The sequence below is a fragment of the Alnus glutinosa genome, chromosome 8 (genome assembly GCF_958979055.1).
Source record: "Alnus glutinosa chromosome 8, dhAlnGlut1.1, whole genome shotgun sequence".
In the NCBI taxonomy this organism is placed as follows: Eukaryota; Viridiplantae; Streptophyta; class Magnoliopsida; order Fagales; family Betulaceae; genus Alnus; species Alnus glutinosa.
Window position 1 is genome coordinate 11,148,544 of NC_084893.1, and position 18,290 is coordinate 11,166,833.

The window sequence follows — 18,290 nt, forward strand, 5'->3', positions numbered from 1 at the left end:
AATTGGAATAACTTAGCTCACAAAAAGACTTGTGAAATTAATTCTAAATCCTAAGAGGATTGTTAACTCATATGTCAAGTGAATATTACTTTGATGAATTTAGGAGTGAGATCTTTACTGCGATCAAAATCTTTGGTGTGTTGGGTAATAACATGTAGCATCTTTCTAAAGAATGAATCGAAGTCATTTCTTTAAAGGATAAGAGATTTTCCCTTGATGTAGATTTTATGGATTGAATTATTCTCAATATCTGGTTAGGGTAGAGTTACTAAAATACTTTTTTTTTTTTTGACATGTCCACACAAGAGGGGGGAGGGGGGATTCGAACTAGTGACCTTCGCTTCATGAGGCGTGGTCCCCAGCCGATTGAGCTACCATTTGGGGACACTAAAATACTTATGTACATGGTGAAAAGAGTTTTTACAAGTACGAGAATAATAAATCAAATCAGTTACTCAAGGATAAAGAGGTAGAATTAAAGTGACAATATTATTGACTTTAATTCGGCTATAGAAAGTTTCATGCAGAAATCAAAAGTCAAATATTAAAAATTGTTCAAGGAATTAATTGAATTATTAAAAAATATAAAATATAGTGCAAGTACAATTGTTTAGTGGAATCAATTGGAATTAAATAGTAACTTGTGATAGTCATGAGATGACAAGTGTCACAACCCTATTTGATGCTAGTTTTTATTTTTTCCTTTAGGTCTCTCACCGTTGTCACCGAGCTAATATAAATTAACCATGTTAGGCTTTTTATTTATTGAGTTGCTTTTGTTTAAAACATGGGTTAGAGAAAAAATAGTGCATGAGATGTATGAATAAAAGACTGGGCTTGAGGATAAAACCCAAGCCTAAGTCCACAACATAAGAGCCTAGGCTGGGGAACTAGTCCCCAACCCTGGCTGTGTTTTTGGAGCATGTGCAAGCTAGGGTTTTCACAACCGGCTAAAAAATGTCTCCTCTCCCACTATGCTAAGTCTATAAATAGAGAATCCTGTATCTCTCTCAAAACACACTATTACTTAAGTTCTTCACTACTTACTAAGAGCTTTATATTCTTGAGCACTCTCAGTTATTCTTAGTCATTGGTAAGAAGACTTGAAGGTCTCAACATCCCTAAGGCTACACAGGATTCATATTGGAGGAGCAAGAAGATTTTTCCCAATTGTCAAGTAGTGGCAGTAATACCAAGTAAGTGTTCTTGTGTTCATTGTTTGTTTAATTTTTAAAATAGCAATGTTCTTCACATGTTCTTCATAAAGTTCGATCTTGGAATGAGAATTTTTCTTTTTTTCTCTGCGCAATCGTATTTTTGCATCACCATTCCTAACAAACATCAGTACAGAGGAGAAGGCCTGCAATGGCAAACCACTTGCATTTTTCTCTAGGTTGGCTTTTTTAGAGGGTGTGCTGTAGAGTATCGTAGGCCTTGATTTTGGGGTTAATGGAGAGTTCAAATTTGGTTTCACAATGGGTTTCTCACCCTTTTGCACATGCCTAATCACAAGCGCGGTCCAACAACCCACCTTTCTAATACAAATTTTTCATGAAACATAGAAGATGCATCATCCTCCTGACCACAAAAAGGAAAGCATGATATGATGATGATATGTGACATGATTTATAATATTTTCATGATTAGATGTATCAGTATGTAAATTTTGAATGGAACATAACATATGTATATTGTTACAACTGGGATGCATAAAATGTTTTGTGTGGTATTTCATGCTAGACGTATCAATATGCTTATGAGTTTGAATGGAATAGAACATATGTATATTATTATGGCTGGTTCGCATATAATGGTTTAAGTGGTTTCATGCTTAGGTGTACTGGAATACTTGTATTTCACAAAGGCCTGGAATGCTTGCATATGAGTACAACTGGGTTATGATGCTATATGTTTCTTGCTTAGATGTATTCGTATGCTTGTATTTCCTGAAGGTTTGGAAAGCTTGTCTACGAGTATAGCTGAGTCACATACTATATTGAGAAGAGTTAGTGAGTTACATACTACTGAAATCGTGGACTCATTATTCCACCTATACGGATGTGGTCAACACTACGATCGTATAGATGTAAATATTGTGGATACAGGTACCACAGATGTCGACGAAGACCCTGTGACATTATATTTGGGATACCACGACTAAGACTCTTTACGTCGGTTGTTTGTGTTGGACTTATGGATAGTCCATTTTTTCATAGCTTTTTGATTATGGCAATGTATAACATGTGACTCACTTTTGTATAGCTATTCTTTTGTTACGTAATTAATACATTGTTAAGCTTTAATTACATAGATGGTTAAATGACTTTGTATGTTGTAATTATTCTATTTGAGTTAATGTTAGAAGTTCCACTGCTACAGGTTTATTCTCTGACATGTTATGCTCATGTTATGAGATATGTTGTATTGATGTTGGCTTATGAATGTTATGCCATTGTGATAATGCATTTTGTATATATATATATATATATATATATATATATATAAATATTGGGTCGTCACATGCGCAAATATGGAACACATTGTGTCCTATGCGAAGACCGATCGGGGCCTCTTGAAGGACTTACTGAGGGGGTTATATTACCGAGGGGCTCATTTTATCGAGGTCATTTTACCGATGGCGTTACTATCGAAGGGGGTTACTCTTTTGACTGGGTTACTACTGACAAAGTTACCCAATAACGATCTTTGCCGACAAACTTGTACAATCGGGATTGTACGACAATGTGGCAAATTGTCGAATTGTTGGCAAGCTGGGGTTACGACGGAAATACCATATCGTTAGAACCAAACAATGGGTTCCTTCTAACAACAAACTTCAAGTGGGACATCCCTTACTAGTTGAGCAAGATAACAACCAATCTCCGGCACTAGAAGTACAAGAGGAAATGTATTTTGTATATCACCGACAGGGTCAATGGCAGGAGGCGATATGCCTTCGGGCCTTTCAGTGCCGACGGTATTGGCTAAGATGAGTGATGATTTCCTAGAGTATTAGCTACAACAGGAGCTGAATATGCAACAAGAATCCGACAACCATGTTCAAGGATTTTACCGGCGGGACTTTTAAGGCCGACGATATTGGTTAACATGTACAGTTGGGCATTAGCGTGGATTTCACGAGTGGGACTTTCAGTGCTAGCGGGACTTTCTAACAGCTAGCACGTACATTAATGAACGAAATCTAGGAGATTCGATCAAGAAAGGAAAGGGGCTCAATCACAAGATTTCGACCAAAATCATCTCCCAAATCTTTAGGAATTTGTCAATATATTCAAATTTCTTCCTTTCAGTTAATTAGGCTCTATATTAGTTAGTATTTACCTTTTAAGTTGAATCTTTGCTTCTTGAAAGGATTCATTGTCTTTTAATTTTAGTTTTCCAACTTTAGGAGATTTTCTCATATTTAGGTTTCTAGCAATTAGTTTATTTCCTTTGGAGGCTTTGTATTTTCTACTAGTTAAAGAGACCTCGTTGTATGGAGAAAACAACTTTAGAACTCTGATAATGAATATTTGAGAAATACATAAATTTATGTTTGTTTTCTTCTCTAAGCTATTGTTAGTTTTACAGAATTGAAGACGCTGTTCTTCTTTTCTTTCATCCACGATTCTCGTTCTGCATCAGAACCTGAGCTCCTTCAACATAAGTTTGGAATTAATTCTCTTTGATAATTTTTCGTCATCATCACTAGTGTTTAAATAAACATTTACATTACTGGTTTAATCAAAGGATAAAATGATAAACACATCCTAATAGCAAGAATAATCAAAATTCCTAAAATACTCTTGTATTTATTTTTTTAATTTTTTTTTAAAAAAATATTTCAAAGATTCAAGCATGGGTGTTTTTGCAAATTACGTTAAATTCTGACCAACACCTTAATCCTAGCAATTTTTTTTTCCCCTAAAAAACAGGAGGGGTTTTTTGAGAATTTTGTAGGATTTAATAGCAACTCCTAACAGATTACCCTTTATTAAGACGTTTGGAAACTTTGATACCTTAGTTTGAGTGTTTGGAAGTTCAGTACCCCTAAATCAAAATGACCGATATTTCGGTATCCTTATGTGAAGTTATCCCTTAATAAAATTTTAACAAATATTAGTCTCAAATTTCTTGTATTTGATCTTTCAAAATCATGGTAGAAATATAGTTTCTGAAAGATATATAAATACAATGTCTGAAAAAATAATAATATTTTCAAAATAATAGTTCTAAATTTATAAATTCATGTGTTGTATTGATGATACGATATAGAGCATAATACAATATATATAATCCCAAATGGTGCAAATTATCAATTTGAAAGAAATGTTTAGAAATAAAACAAAACTTTAAAAAACAAAAAATTGTAGATATTTTTATTTGTATTTCAATTATATTAAGGGCAAATCCCAAAGGATGAAAAGGAAAAATAATTTCAAAGCAATTGCCATCAAATGAAGAAATTAGTATCGTTTGGAACAAACACATGGCAGCAGCATTAATCTGACATTATATCTCACTTATTCGCACATGTAAAACTATGTTCATTCGAACGATCTGTACTTCATTCGGATAAATGTAACTGAATTCACATAATTTCTTCAACACAAATAGATCTTTCTCAACATTATGAAACCGAAATGGCACCAACCTATCAATGTCCTTGTAGCTGAGGAAACGACCTAACTATGATATTGCCTAATTAAATATTTTATCTATCAATAAACAGTGTTGACATAGGTTGTAACACGCCAGTTCCACATTGACCACATGCATTTTACTCTAGAGTTATCTCATTGAGCTATCAATATGAAAAAAGAAAAAGGAAAAAGTAATGGCAGTAGAGCATCCTTCACCAATAATCCCTACAAGAACATGATCCCTTAACAAAATGATGGAACCGGTTTCGATCCCGAATGATGATTTCTCTATCAAATTTATCTGAAACATGCTTCATGAAACTATGGCAATCATGACAAATTCGAAGATTCTTCATGATCCTTATCGTCCTGCTATCCTTATATCTAAGGAGTGCAAAAGCAACGGCCATTTTCTCACTGTGATAACCAAGACTATGCTCCTTATCCTCTTCTTCAATGTCATGTAACACATTACATGTATAGGGAGTATAACCTCCAAGCCTTAAGTTTTCGATTATTGAAACTAAGAATTTCCTAATCTCCTCAGATTGGGGATGCGAACTATCTCCAGAAACAAACTCGTGAATCACTTGGTCAATGTTGATTATACTATAGCCGGGATTTTTGCTGATTCTCTTTTCCCTCATAAAATTCCTCACTCCTTCCTTCTCAACCCATCTACCAACTACACCATACGCATTTGATAAGAGCACATAATCACCATCATGAAAAGGGTCAAGCTCATAGATCCTCTGCTTCACTTTCTCTGCCAGCTCAAGATGGTTATGATTTACACAGGCTCCAAGCAGAGTTCTCCAAACCACAGAATTTGGCTTCATTGGCATTCTTTCCACAAAGTCATAGGCCTCATAAAGCAAGCCTGCCCGGCCAAGGAGATCAACCATGCAACCATAATGCTCAAGCAGTGGTTCCATGTCATACTTTTTTCTAATGCTTTCAAAAAATTGCCAACCCTCTTCAACAAGACCACCATGGCTACAAGCAACTAAGACCCCGGTAATAGTGATATGATCCGGGCAGAAGCCAGATTTCTCCATCTCGTAAAAGACCCTCAGAGCTTCTCTACTACGGCCATGCACTGCAAGCCCATTAATCAACGCCGTCCATGTCAATAGGTTTCTAACAGGCATTTCATCAAACACTCGAATCGATTCCTCAATGGACCCACACCTCGAGTACATATTAACAAGCGCAGTACCCAGTGAAACAGAAAGCTCCAGCCCGCTTCTGCGGATAAAAGTATAAACCCACTGACCCAATTCCAACGCCCCTAAGCTTGAAACCGCCGATATTACGCTGAGCATAGTAATCTCATCGGGTTTTATATCCTCGGAGACCGAGAGCTGCATTTGCCGAAACAGGTCCAAAGCTTGAAACCCGAAACCATTGTTCGCAAAGCAAGCAATGATGGACGACCACGAGACCAAGTCCCTCTCGAGCATTTCTTGGAACAGCTTAGAAGCAAGCTGAACAGAACCACAGCGGCCGTAGAAGCTTATCAACGAGTTCTGAACGTAAATGTCAGAATCAAAAGCAAGCTTAATGATGAGTGAGTGAAGGCCTTGACCGAGCTGGAGACGAGCGCAGGCCTTGAGAAGGAATGGGAAAGTGAAGGCGTCGGGCGAGACGGCAGCCAGGCGCATCTGAGAGAAGAGCGAAAGGGCGTGGGAAGGAGAGGAGTGGGCATGGGCTCTGATGAGGGTGTTGTAGGCGAAGATGTCTGGAGAGGGAATGTGGGCGAAGAGGGAGCGAGCGTAAGACAGGCTGTGAGGGGCAGCGGCGGCGCAAGAAAGCAGGAGGCGTCGGAGATAGAGAGGGTCATCGTGAAGGCCGGTCTTGAGGAGAAGAGCGTGCAACTTGTAGATTGCGTCCATGGAAGAAGGCTTGGTCTTGGGACACCCGGATTTCTCATTTGCATAATTCCCATAAGAAATTATGTAGACATATATCATATATCATATATGGGTGGGTTACAAGCTGTACAAAAATTCCATGGAATTCACAATCATTCACCTATAGATTGGGCTAAGGTTGTTCTGTCTCTTGGCTTAAGGGATTGGAGGGCTAGCTGGAAGCTTTAGTGCTACTCTATGTGAGTTGAGTTTAGGTGCAGTGGTTATCACCTCTGGTTACAGAGGAACGACATAATTTGGGATATTAAGGATAGAGTTAATTGTAAAGGTAGGTTCAAAGTGTCTACTTCTAATATTGTCATTTGTGAAAACTGGGGCATTGGGTTGGATGTTTCGCACTGATTGCAGATCTGTTCTCTGCTTAGTGTTTGGTGTTACTTTGTTGCTATGTTGTTTGAGTTTAAGTCCCTTCGTTGGGATTTGTTTTGTTGATGCGATTCTAGCTTTTTGCTAGTTGTGGTTGTATTCTTTTGGTTTAGTGATAAAACAATTCATTCATTCATTAAATTTTTTTTTTGTTTTTTTGTTTTTGTTTTTTTTTATTTTTTATTTTTTATTTTATGCTTGGAGGAGTCATGTCATACTCTCTCAAATGAGAAATGCCTATATATTACCTTATTATCCCTTTCATCGCTCAAAGCTTATGCGTAAGGGTGGGCACGGGACGGGCCGGGGCGGATTTCCACCATTTTTGGCTGGCCCCGCCCCGCAACCCTGCGGGTTTAGTAAATCCAACCCATGAACCGCAATAAATGGAAAATATCCGTGCGGTGCGGGACGGGGGAAACAGAAAAATACCACAAACAACAAAGGAAACCAAATCCTTAAAGAAAACCCTAGATCAACCACCAATAATTGTAAGAGAAACATACAAACATAAAATCCGAAGGAACAATTTGTTGATTGATAATAAAATAGAAAGCAACCAAACAAACAAACCCTAATTTTGGCGCCATAGAACGAGACTCGTGAAGCTCTGAAAAATTGAAAATACCTGCAAACCCAAAAAAAATGAAGAAAGAAGGGACTGAGGATGGAGGGCCTCGGGGTTCGCACTTCGAAGGAAGGGGGTGACTCAGTTAGAACTTAGGGTTTTGTTAGGTCTTGCCATCGTGGACTCTTGGCGCATGGAAGGCAAGACTTGGTCTGTGTGCGGCGCAAATGAAGAAGATGAAGAGCGGCGCAGATAAAGAAGATGAAAAAGTGTGCGGCGTGGTGAAGAACAGGAGAAGGGTGAAAGAAAAATGAAAATGAAGAGTAAAGAGGTAGAGGCTGCAGCTCAAGGGTAGAATATTAGGATTTTTTACGCTTTTGTTTGTTGTGCGGTGCGGTGCGGGGAGAGGAGAGGCGGGGTGTTTGTGCAAGGGTAGAATATTAGGGTTTTTTACGCTTTTGTTTGTTGTGCAGTGTGGGGAGGGGCGGGGCTCCGATTTTTTTAAAACACCCAACCCGCACCACGCCCCGCACAGATATACCAATAAAAAATCCATACCCGCAAATTTACACCTAAAAATCGGTTCCTGTGGGTCAGATTGGTGCGGTTTTGCGGGTAGGATCGGATCCTGCGGTTTTTGCCCACCCCTACTTATGCGGCATGGTCACCTTTTAACAATCCAGTGAAATTAATTAACAAGTAATTAACTTCATGGTTCACATCCCAACCAAATTCCATAAGGAATAAGACTCGGGGATCTCACACTCTCCGAATAAAGCCTATAGTGGAAGACTTTTTCACTTACATACAAAGATATCTACTAATTTAAAACTACAATCCGAAAAACAACCAAAGCAAAACTAAAATATCATAACATAGATAATTCTCCCAAATGTTACGGTCAAAGACCAGTCATCAACACAACATAAATATTATAAGCCAAATCTAAGAGTCATAAAAACATCAAGTTTCAAGGCCTCGAACATATTGCGACGGGTGTCCTCATCACCAGCCCACATGGTCTTCAACTACACAAGATTAAGCTCCTAAAAAATAATCCGAATTATGTCCTCTAGGTGAACATAACGATTCATGCGGTCCGTCATCTTCAAAACTATCTACAAAACAATACATGTTTCATAGGTAGAAAGATACAAGCTTAAGTTCATGACTTAGTGAGTATAAATACGCATGATGTACATGTTATCATATGGTGAAATCAGATGTTTTATCTTATGATTTAATGTTTTGTGTTAATGGGTTGTCAAATGGAACCCTAGAAATTCTATGAGTTTTTCATGGGTTATGCCCTTGAGCAATTCAAGAGCTTTTGGGAAGTTTAGAAATAGAAATGCTAAAATATGGTGCAGTGTATTGATTTCAATGGTGCACTGCAAGTCATTGCCTAGGAAACCATAGTTGAGCCCACTATCCGCACAACCAAGGTGAGTATTTTACTCACTTAGAAAAAGATATTATGTTTTACGTATTTTATAGAAATGCTAATGATATGTCTGTTTTGATTCGAACAGACAATATGTTGATTATATGTGTTTGAGTGTTTTAAATACTTTCAATTATGTTGAGATATGATGATGATGTGAAGTGATTTGAGATATGATAATGATGTTAAGTGATTTGAGATATGAATATGAAAGCATGATTTGAACTGTGTTTTGATGTAGTTTTATGTGTTTTAAATGACTAGTATGAAATAATGAAATGATAAATGTTTTGATGGGTTTTTAATGTATGCTGGGGTTGAGATATAAATTATATGAATTGATGTATGTTTTAATTGAGTTTTAAAGTATGATGAAAATGAAACATGATTTATATGATTTGTGTTGAGAAAATGATCTGATGAAATGTTTATGTTTTATGAGAAAGTTATGTATTGAAAGTATGATAATGAAACGTAAATGCATGATGATTTGAGCATGAGCATGAAACGATATCATTAACGCTGAATGTAAGACCAAAGTTGAAAGATATCTTAGCAGACCATGTGTAGAACCACTAGGTTGAAGAGCCCTGGCGCATTAGAAACAGTAGGAAATCGTTGACATTGAACGTAAGACTAAGGTTGAAAGATATCTTCGCAGATCATGTGAAAGACCACCAGGTTGAAGGGCCCTGGGGCATCAAGAACAAGTATGTGTAAGACCACTGGCAAAGTGTCCCGGGGCATCAGAAACAGAAACCAATGAGAACAATTGATAAACATATATAACATTGTTTTATGTGATGTTTTAATATGTTTCATGGCTAGACGTATTAATATGCCTATGTGTCTTAATGGGAAAGAGCATATGTATATTTTTATCGGCTAGAGTGTATTGATGAGTTTTCATGCTAGACATATCGATATGTCTATAAGGTCGAATGGGATGGCACATATGTATATGTTTATAGCTAGATTGCATAAACGTTTTAAAAGGCATTAAGCTTGATTGTGCTTAGATACTCGTGTTTCCCAAAATTTGGAAATGCCTGTATCTCTGTATAGCCATGTCTAATGCCATATGTTTTTCACTTAGATATACTTGTATGCTAGTATTTCCTAAGGGTTGGAAAGCTTGTATACATGTATAGCTAAGTCACCTATTATGTATGTAAAAGATAATATGTGTAAATGGGCTTGTATGTATGTACTTCCAAGCGATAGATGGGAATACGTATATACATTCACAGCTATGTAGTATGTTGTTTACATGATTCTGAAATATTAGAGTTTACCTTATCAAATACAATATATTTTCAAGGGTCGAATTTTCATAAGTATAAATTGTAGCTATTATTGTAAACGAATGATAAAATGAAATGTCGGTTCTATGTGAAAATTTAGTGAGTATTATACTGCTGAGATGATGAACTCATACCTTCACTTGTACAGACGTGGCTAACACCACGACCGTATATATGTTCATGCTTTGGTTGCAGGTACTGCAGATGTAGATGATGACCTCGCAACACTGTATTTGGGATATTATGACTCAAGCTCATCGCGACAGTTATAATTGTTGGACCATAGGCTGTCCATTATTTTGTAGTCTTTTGTATTTGTCTCGTGTCGCTTGTGACACATGTATTTGATTAGCCATTCTTTTGAGTATATAATTGATGTTATGTTTAAAGCCTTAAACAGATAGACGTTGTAATGGCTCTTTTGTGTAAATAATAGTTGATGGTTTATAAATGTGCTTTCCGTTATACAGATTATGGTATCCACTGCATAGATGTTGACTCTGTATATCAGGTACATATTATGGGGTATATACCATATGTTGGCTTGGCGACAAGTAGTCGTGCCACTATGATGACTAATTTTGTATGTTGTATAGAAAAAAAAAAAATTGGTCATCACAAATTAAGTGTTAAAAATATGAATTTTGCTAATTAAGTGAATAATTAGGTAAAATGTGCAAGCAAAACACTTAGGAAGCATCTAGAATTGATTTTCTGAGTGGTGTGTCTGGACGGACCAATTCTGTGTCCGGACGGGTTAGTCAGTAAGTTCACTTCTCGGCACGTGTCTGGACGGACCAATTTGGCGTCCGGAGGGGTTGGGCAGAAAATGCATGTCTATTACCATGTCCAAACGGCCTGTGAAAGGGACTCCAGTAAGTCCCGGTTTCTACGTGTGTCCGGACGGACGATTTTCGTGTCCGGATAGGCTTCCCAGAGAGTTCATGTCTGTGATTTCACACATGCGTGTCCAGACGGGTCATTTACGTGTCCGCGCATTTTAAGACACCAACGAGCCCATTTCAACTCATTTCTTTGTTTCTCTCTCTTTCTAGGGTTTTGAGACAAAGCCCTAGATCCTAGTACATTGAAGTTTCCAAACTCAAATACTACACCGGAAATGTGATCCATGCTACAAGATCTACGTTTTTACCGATTGGTTTGAGGTAAATCCGAAAATTCTAGTCCCTCTAGATTTTGTGTTGATTTTTGAGAGTTTGAGTTTAATCTGTCAATTTTTTATAGGTTTTGTGTATTTTGGAGTATTATAAACAACCTCCGAGCATTGGGTTGCATTTTGGTGAGAAATCAAGGTAAGACCCAAAACCTAATTTTTGTCTGAGTGTTGTAAATTTGTAGTTTTTGTGTCAAACCCTAAGATAATCGTATGGGTTATTATTTTTAGTTAATGGGTTGTCGTTGTTGTGAGTTTTTTTAAATTATTCGCAAGTGCACGAATTGTACGTAGCAAAGTGCGTGTGCAAGTGTGAGGTCGAAACCAAAGGGAATTGCGTTGCGAAAATAATTTTTATTTAAACTAATCATATTTTAACCTAGTTCCGAATTTTTGAGATTTTCATCAAGCAAAATAATAAACTAAATTAAAACTAAATAAGAACAATTAATAAAAAACACTAAGGTTTTAGAATCCACCTCGCCAAATTAAACACCACGTTCTTGTATTTTATTCATACACCCGATAAACAATTAAGCTATATTCATTATTCAAGGTTCCATAAAAATGCGTATTAAATCATTCAATGAATCCAACTCAAAAACAAATCACAACGAATATCCAATTGAGATTAAATCATCCAATGTGCCCGTTTGGTAAACAAATCACTAGGATATCCTCTTTCAAATTAAATAATTCGATGTATCCATTGGTTGAAACACATTGAATATCTAACTTTTAATAAATAATCATTCAACTAAAAGACATAAATCAATTAATTGAATATTGGACTTGAACAATATTTTGATAAATATCGAAATTGTATAAGTAAAATAACAAGAACGTGGGTGTTATCAATTACGAGGTTTCATCTTCAATCTTAGTTGAAGATTTAGCCTCTCATAACTAAAAGAATCATGCTAACTTTAATTGAAATCAAAAGCATTGAGTGACAAAAAGAAAATAATGCAAGAAGAAATAGTGTAAAGAGAACTTACAAAACTGAAAGTCTAAGAAAAAAAAAAAATACAATTCTGACTTGTGCCCCTTGTTTACACGTTTAGCACAGGGTATTATTTTCTCACATAAGCTAATTTAGGCATCGAAAAGGACCCCCGAAAGGGTCCTTTAGTTTTTGTTGTTTTGCAGAATTATTGAGAAGCGTGAAGAATATCAGAAGAACGTGCAGATTCACACCATACCGAAAACTGTACCAAAAGCTTGGCGCCGTCTGTGGGAAACGATCATTCGTTCCTCATAAAAGAATAAGAAGATCCAACATAGTGATGAACACACATTCCGGAAGCCAGACCAACCGACAGCCCAGAGCCCCACTGGAACCGGTTATTCAAAATAATCCACAGCCTCCACCGCCCAGTGGAGACCAGGATTGCATAGCAGCGTTAGAAGCTCAGATTGAAGCCTTAAATGCAGAATTGTTGCGCAGGAGGTTGGGACAGCCCAATCCCGAGATGAACAGGGATGAGCATGAGGAAGAAGATTGCAACAGCAACACTAATCCTCGGAGGGAGGATGATCGTCAAGGAGAGCTGAGCAGATTTATTGCCAACTTGGAGAGAAGGTGCACATACATGGAGATGGAAAGGAAGGACAAAAGCAAATCCGTAGTTGTGGATAAGCTCCTAAAGGGTACAGACTCACCCTTCACTAGACAAGTAGCAGACTATCGCCTACCAGAGAAGTTTAAGGTACTCCAAATTCTAAGTTATGTTGGAGACGGAGATCCTCTAGATCACCTAGAGAATTTTCGAGCTCATCTAGACCTCATGGGACACCCGATGAAGTAGCGTGTCAGGCCTTCCCCCTTACTCTTTCGGGGAATGCCCAGGACTGGTTCAGGAAGCTGCCCCCAAATTTTGTTGATCAGTTCAAGGAGTTGTACAAAATATTCCTAATGGAATTTCTAGCTTTCCGGACAAAGAAGAAGCCTTCGGGATATTTGTTGTCGTTACACCAGCAAAGCAATGAGAGTCTTAAGGAGTTTATGGCCAGGTTCAACCGAGAGAAGGTTACAGTCGAAGATCCGACTAAGGATACACTACAAAAAAAAAATGGCTTTTTGAGTCGTTTTTGTTGGAGTCGTTTTAACAAAATGGCTCTAATTAGAGCCATTTTTAACTAAAACGGCTCTAATTCGAGCCCTTTTAAAAACGTGGCTCTAATTAGAGCCGCTTTTTAAAAAGGGCTCTAAATAATTTTGAGCCGTTTTGGTTAAAAGGGCTCGAATTAGAGCCGTTTTGGTTAAAATGGCTCTAATTAGAGCCGTTTAACTCAAAAGGCTCAAATTAGAGCGCTTTTCTAAAAGGGCTCTAAATAATTTTAAGCCATTTTTGGTTAAAAGGGCTCTAATTAAAGCCGTTTTGGTTAAAATGGCTTTAATTAGAGCCGTTTTACTTAAAACGGCTCTAAATAATTTTGAGCCGTTTTGGTTAAAATTGCTCTAATTTGAGCCGTTTTGGTTAGAACGGATTGAAATAATTTTGAGCCTTTTTGATCAAAACGATCGATCACACATGATCATACCACAATCGATCACATAGATCGTACGATGGAACATGATCGTACCACGATGGATCACATAGATCGTACCACATTCCATCACATAGATTATACCACGATTTATCACATTGATCGTACCACGATCGATCACATAGATCGTACCACAATCCATCACATTGATCATACCACGATCCATCACATTGATCGTACCACGATCCATCACATTGATCGTACCACGATCCATCACATTGATCGTACCATGATCCATCACATTGATCGTACCACGTTCGATCACATTGATCGTACCACGATCGATCACACTTAGATCGTACCACGATAGATCACATTGATCGTACCACGATTGATCACACTTAGATCCTACCACAATCGATCACATTAATCGTACCATGATTGATCACACTTAGATCCTACCATAATTGATCACATTGATCGTACCATGATTGATCACATGATCCTACCACAATCGATCGCATAGATCGTACCACGATCGATCGCATAGATCGTACCACGATCGATCGTGGTACGATCTAAGTGATCGATCGTGGTAATACCAATTGTGTCAATAACCCCCCTCAAACTATCAAAAAATTTCAATATTCATTTATTTCTTTTTCACTTATAAAAGGTACTCACTGCCTTGCCCCACGCAACAACAGGCAACTTCTTTCTGTCTTCTTTCTTTTTCTTTTTTTTTTTTCTTTTTTCTTTCTTGTTTATCCTCTTTTCGCCTGAACCCAGAAAGATGAAAAAGAGAGGGAGCATCCAACTGAGAGACACACGCAATCAGAGAGAGAGAGAGAGAGAGAGAGAGAGGCTTTCTTTCATTGTCTCTCTTATGGCGCCCAAGAAACAAAGTGGCAAGCAGCAAGACCCAACGAAGCCCGAGTTGCCGCCAACGATGGTGACTAGCCCAGGAGCTTGGCCAAGCGAGCGGCCAAGAAGGAAGAAGAGCACGGCTAAGTCGAAGCCCGAGTTGCCGAAGAAGAAGACAAAGAAGGCTGCAAAGAAGGAAGAAGAGCACGAGGAAAAAAACTCAGTCGAGATTTTTTTGTAACTAACATTTAGGTTTTGAATGGTTCCCCTGTTTTTCCATTTGGTGTTTGGTATGACTGTCAGTGTTCTGCATTTTCAGAAGGTTGATGTTTGAATTAGAATAGTTTTGAGTTAAAAATCTTGTTATTGGCTAATGTATTCATTTTCTTTGATGATTATGGGGAATACTTTCCCAAGATGTTGTCCCTGATTTATGCTATATGTCCATGATAATAGCCCATTGCTTAGAAGATAAAGCTGATTTTCGGCGATTTGGTTGTAGCCATTTAGTCCAGCTTATTGGTGTTGTTCCTGGTTAGGGGGATTCTTGTTTGGATGTATAGTGTACTGAAAAAGGGGTTTTGATATATATATTTTTATTTGGAGTCGTTTTAGAAACTCTAAAACGACTCCAAAATAATTTTTTTTTTTTTTTTTTTTTTTGTAAAATTTTTTATTTAGAGTCGTTTTAAGGACCCTAAAACGGCTCTAAAAAAATTATTATTATTTTTTAAAAAAACATTTAGAGTCGTTTTATAGTTCTTAAAACGGCTCCAATTAGTTAGAGTCGTTTTGGTCCAAAACGGCTCAAATTAGAGTCGTTTTAGTTCAAAACGGCTCAAAACTAGATTTTAATATGCCATATGTTGAGCCATTTTGAAAACGGCTTTTGAGTCGTTTTAAGGCCTTAAAACGGCTTTTAAAAAAAGGACTCAAAACACCCTTTTTTTTTTTTTTTTTTTTTTTTTTTTTTTTTTGTAGTGATATGATCTTTGCTGCCATTTATCAGGGAATTTCACCCGATGAGCCTTTGATGAAGAAGTTGGTCCGGAAGCAATCGAGTACCTTGTAGGGCCTGATGGATAAGGTAGAAGAATTCATCAATCAGGAAGAGACGCTGAAGGCTATGGCTAGTTCTAGGCTACCCTAAGAGACAGCTCCGGAAAAGAAAAGGAAAGAGTTCAGAAAAGCTTATAGGGAAGAGTAGAGGCTGGTAAAGAAGTTCAAAGATTATAACTTTACACCTCTCAATGCCGAGATATCAGAAGTCCTTATGGAGATCAAAAGAGATCCTATGTTTCGGGAACCACAAAAGATACCAGGTAATCCTCCTTACAGGAATGAAGGCAAGTATTGTGATTTTCATAAACAAGCAGGTCATTACATCGAGGGGTGTGTAACCTTAAGGTTGTTAATAGAAGAATTCATAAAGAATGGCAAGCTAGTTCGGTTCTTGGGAGAGCAACAGAACCAGCCAGGAAATAACAGCCCCGAGATCAGCAGCCACTGGATTACTATCCCCGAGACCATCCTCAGCTAGACGAGAGGCATCAGAAGAATGATCCCCGAGATGACATAGAAAGAAGAGAGGACTGAGGAAGTAGAAGCCCACGGCATAGAGAGCCAAGGCAACAACAGAATCTGCTCGTGATCATGTAGAAAGGACTCTCGGGAATTTCAAGCTAGACTTTTATTTTTAGCATTTATGTTTGCAAAGAACTAGACTTTTATTTTAACTCAGACTAGTTATAATAAAAGACAGAAAATTCCCCAGATTTTGGGAATAAGTATTTTTAGAATAAAAGAATAGAGCTAACTTAAGCATCAGAGTGTTCCCGGTCTAGGGACTGGGAACCCATTGATGTCGCTTCTTTTGCAGGCAAAAGCCTCTCGGATTAGTCCTAGCCGAGAGCAAGAAGCAAAGCCTCTCAGATCAATCCTAGCCGAGAGCAAGGCGAGGCTTCTAGGATCAATCCTAGCCGAGAGCAAGATGAAAGCCTCTCGGATCAGTCCTAGCCGAGAGCAAGGTAAAGCCTCTTGGATCAGTCCTAGCCGAGAGCAAGGGGAGGCCTCTCGGATCAGTCCTAGCCGAGAGCAAGGTAAAGCCTCTCGGATCAGTCCTAGTCGAGGGCAAGAAGAAAACTCTCGGATCAGTCCTAGCCGAGAGCAAGAGCAAGAAGAAAACTCTCTGATCAGTCCTAGCCGAGAGTAAGAAGAAAAACTCTCGGATCGGTCCTTGGCGAGAGCAACAAGAAAGCATCTCGGAGCAATCCTTGCTGAGAGAAAGAAAGAAAGAAAGAGAGAGAGAGAGAGAAAGAGCCAGGGGGTCGGATTTGACCGTCGGGTTTTGTAGGTTTTCAGAAGGAGACAAAGCTCGAGTTTCCTTAGACATAGAATTCCCATTATTCAAGCAAGCTTCGGATAATGGAATTGAGGGGTAACTATTGGGGATAAATTTCACTCAACCCGATCCAAGGAGGAGATAGACATTTAACAACTACTCCAGAGAAATCAAAGAATTGGGATAGGATTCTAATTAGTCCAAGTATAGTTTAATCAATAGTCCTATCCCTGGTGGAATTGGGATAGGACTCATGGTCCAATCAGATAAGAAGAATAATCAGATCAGAAGTCTAATAAGATATCAGATCAGAAGTCTAATAAAGGATCAAAGTCCAATTAGAACTCTGTCACCAATTCTAGATCAACAAGGAGCAGCAATCCTAATTCAAGTTTGACTCCACCTCTTTGCTTATAAATAGGCCCATACCCCAGGTATAAACTAAGACTTAATTTTTTATGCACAGGGTATTATTTTCTCACATAAGCTAATTTAGGTATCGAAGAGGACCCTCGGAAGTGTCTCTCAGTTTTTGTTGTTTTGTAGAATTATTGAGAAGTGTGAAGAACATCAGAAGAACGTTCAAATTCACACCATACCAAAAATTGTACCAAGAATCTCTAAGGCGTCGCACACGTATATGTGTTTCTTCTCAATCTCTGTTGCCAATTTGGAAAGAAAATTGACTTGATTTACGGCACGGCTACGAGTTGGAGAATAATCTTCTCATGGTTCGGTGATGCCACTTATGGAAGGGAATTGTCCATTCCTCTGCTCACGAGCTACAGAAAAACGAATGTAACTCACGCACGTTCTAGGCCTAAAAGTAATGCATGTGATCAGTACAAGGCAAATCAATGTGCTTACTTTCCTTTTCGGTCTTCCCAGGTCTAAAACAAATGGGTTCTTCGGTTAAAATATATTGCACTCCAATATTGCGCCACATGTTCACGTGTTTGCAAAGGAATAAGAAATGTGTCCTGATTTGGTGCCCCCCACTCTTCACGTGTACACGAAAGGAAAATAATAATCCTCATATTTTGGCGCTGCTGCCCTGGTATAGAAATTCGGTGCTTACTCGGAGAGAAATAATGTGTGCAATAATTCGGTGTTGCCAAGTACACAGCTCTCAATTCTTGCCAAATTTGGATTTTAACATGTC

At 38.1% G+C, this 18,290-nt stretch overlaps 1 protein-coding gene across 1 annotated transcript; it reads right to left on the reverse strand.

Annotated features, from left to right (window-relative positions):
* Window positions 1-4,567: 4,567 nt before the first annotated feature.
* On the reverse strand, window positions 4,568-6,924 carry LOC133875828 (pentatricopeptide repeat-containing protein At4g21065-like). Its single transcript, XM_062314069.1, has one exon. The coding sequence runs from the start codon at window positions 6,614-6,616 to the stop codon at window positions 4,856-4,858; it is 1,761 nt and encodes a 586-aa protein (XP_062170053.1). The 5' UTR covers window positions 6,617-6,924; the 3' UTR covers window positions 4,568-4,855.
* Window positions 6,925-18,290: the final 11,366 nt, after the last annotated feature.

Excerpts from the sequence above, each read along its gene's own strand:
- LOC133875828 (XM_062314069.1), bottom strand. The coding sequence starts at position 6,616 with ATGATATATGTCTACATAATTTCTTATGGGAATTATGCAAATGAGAAA.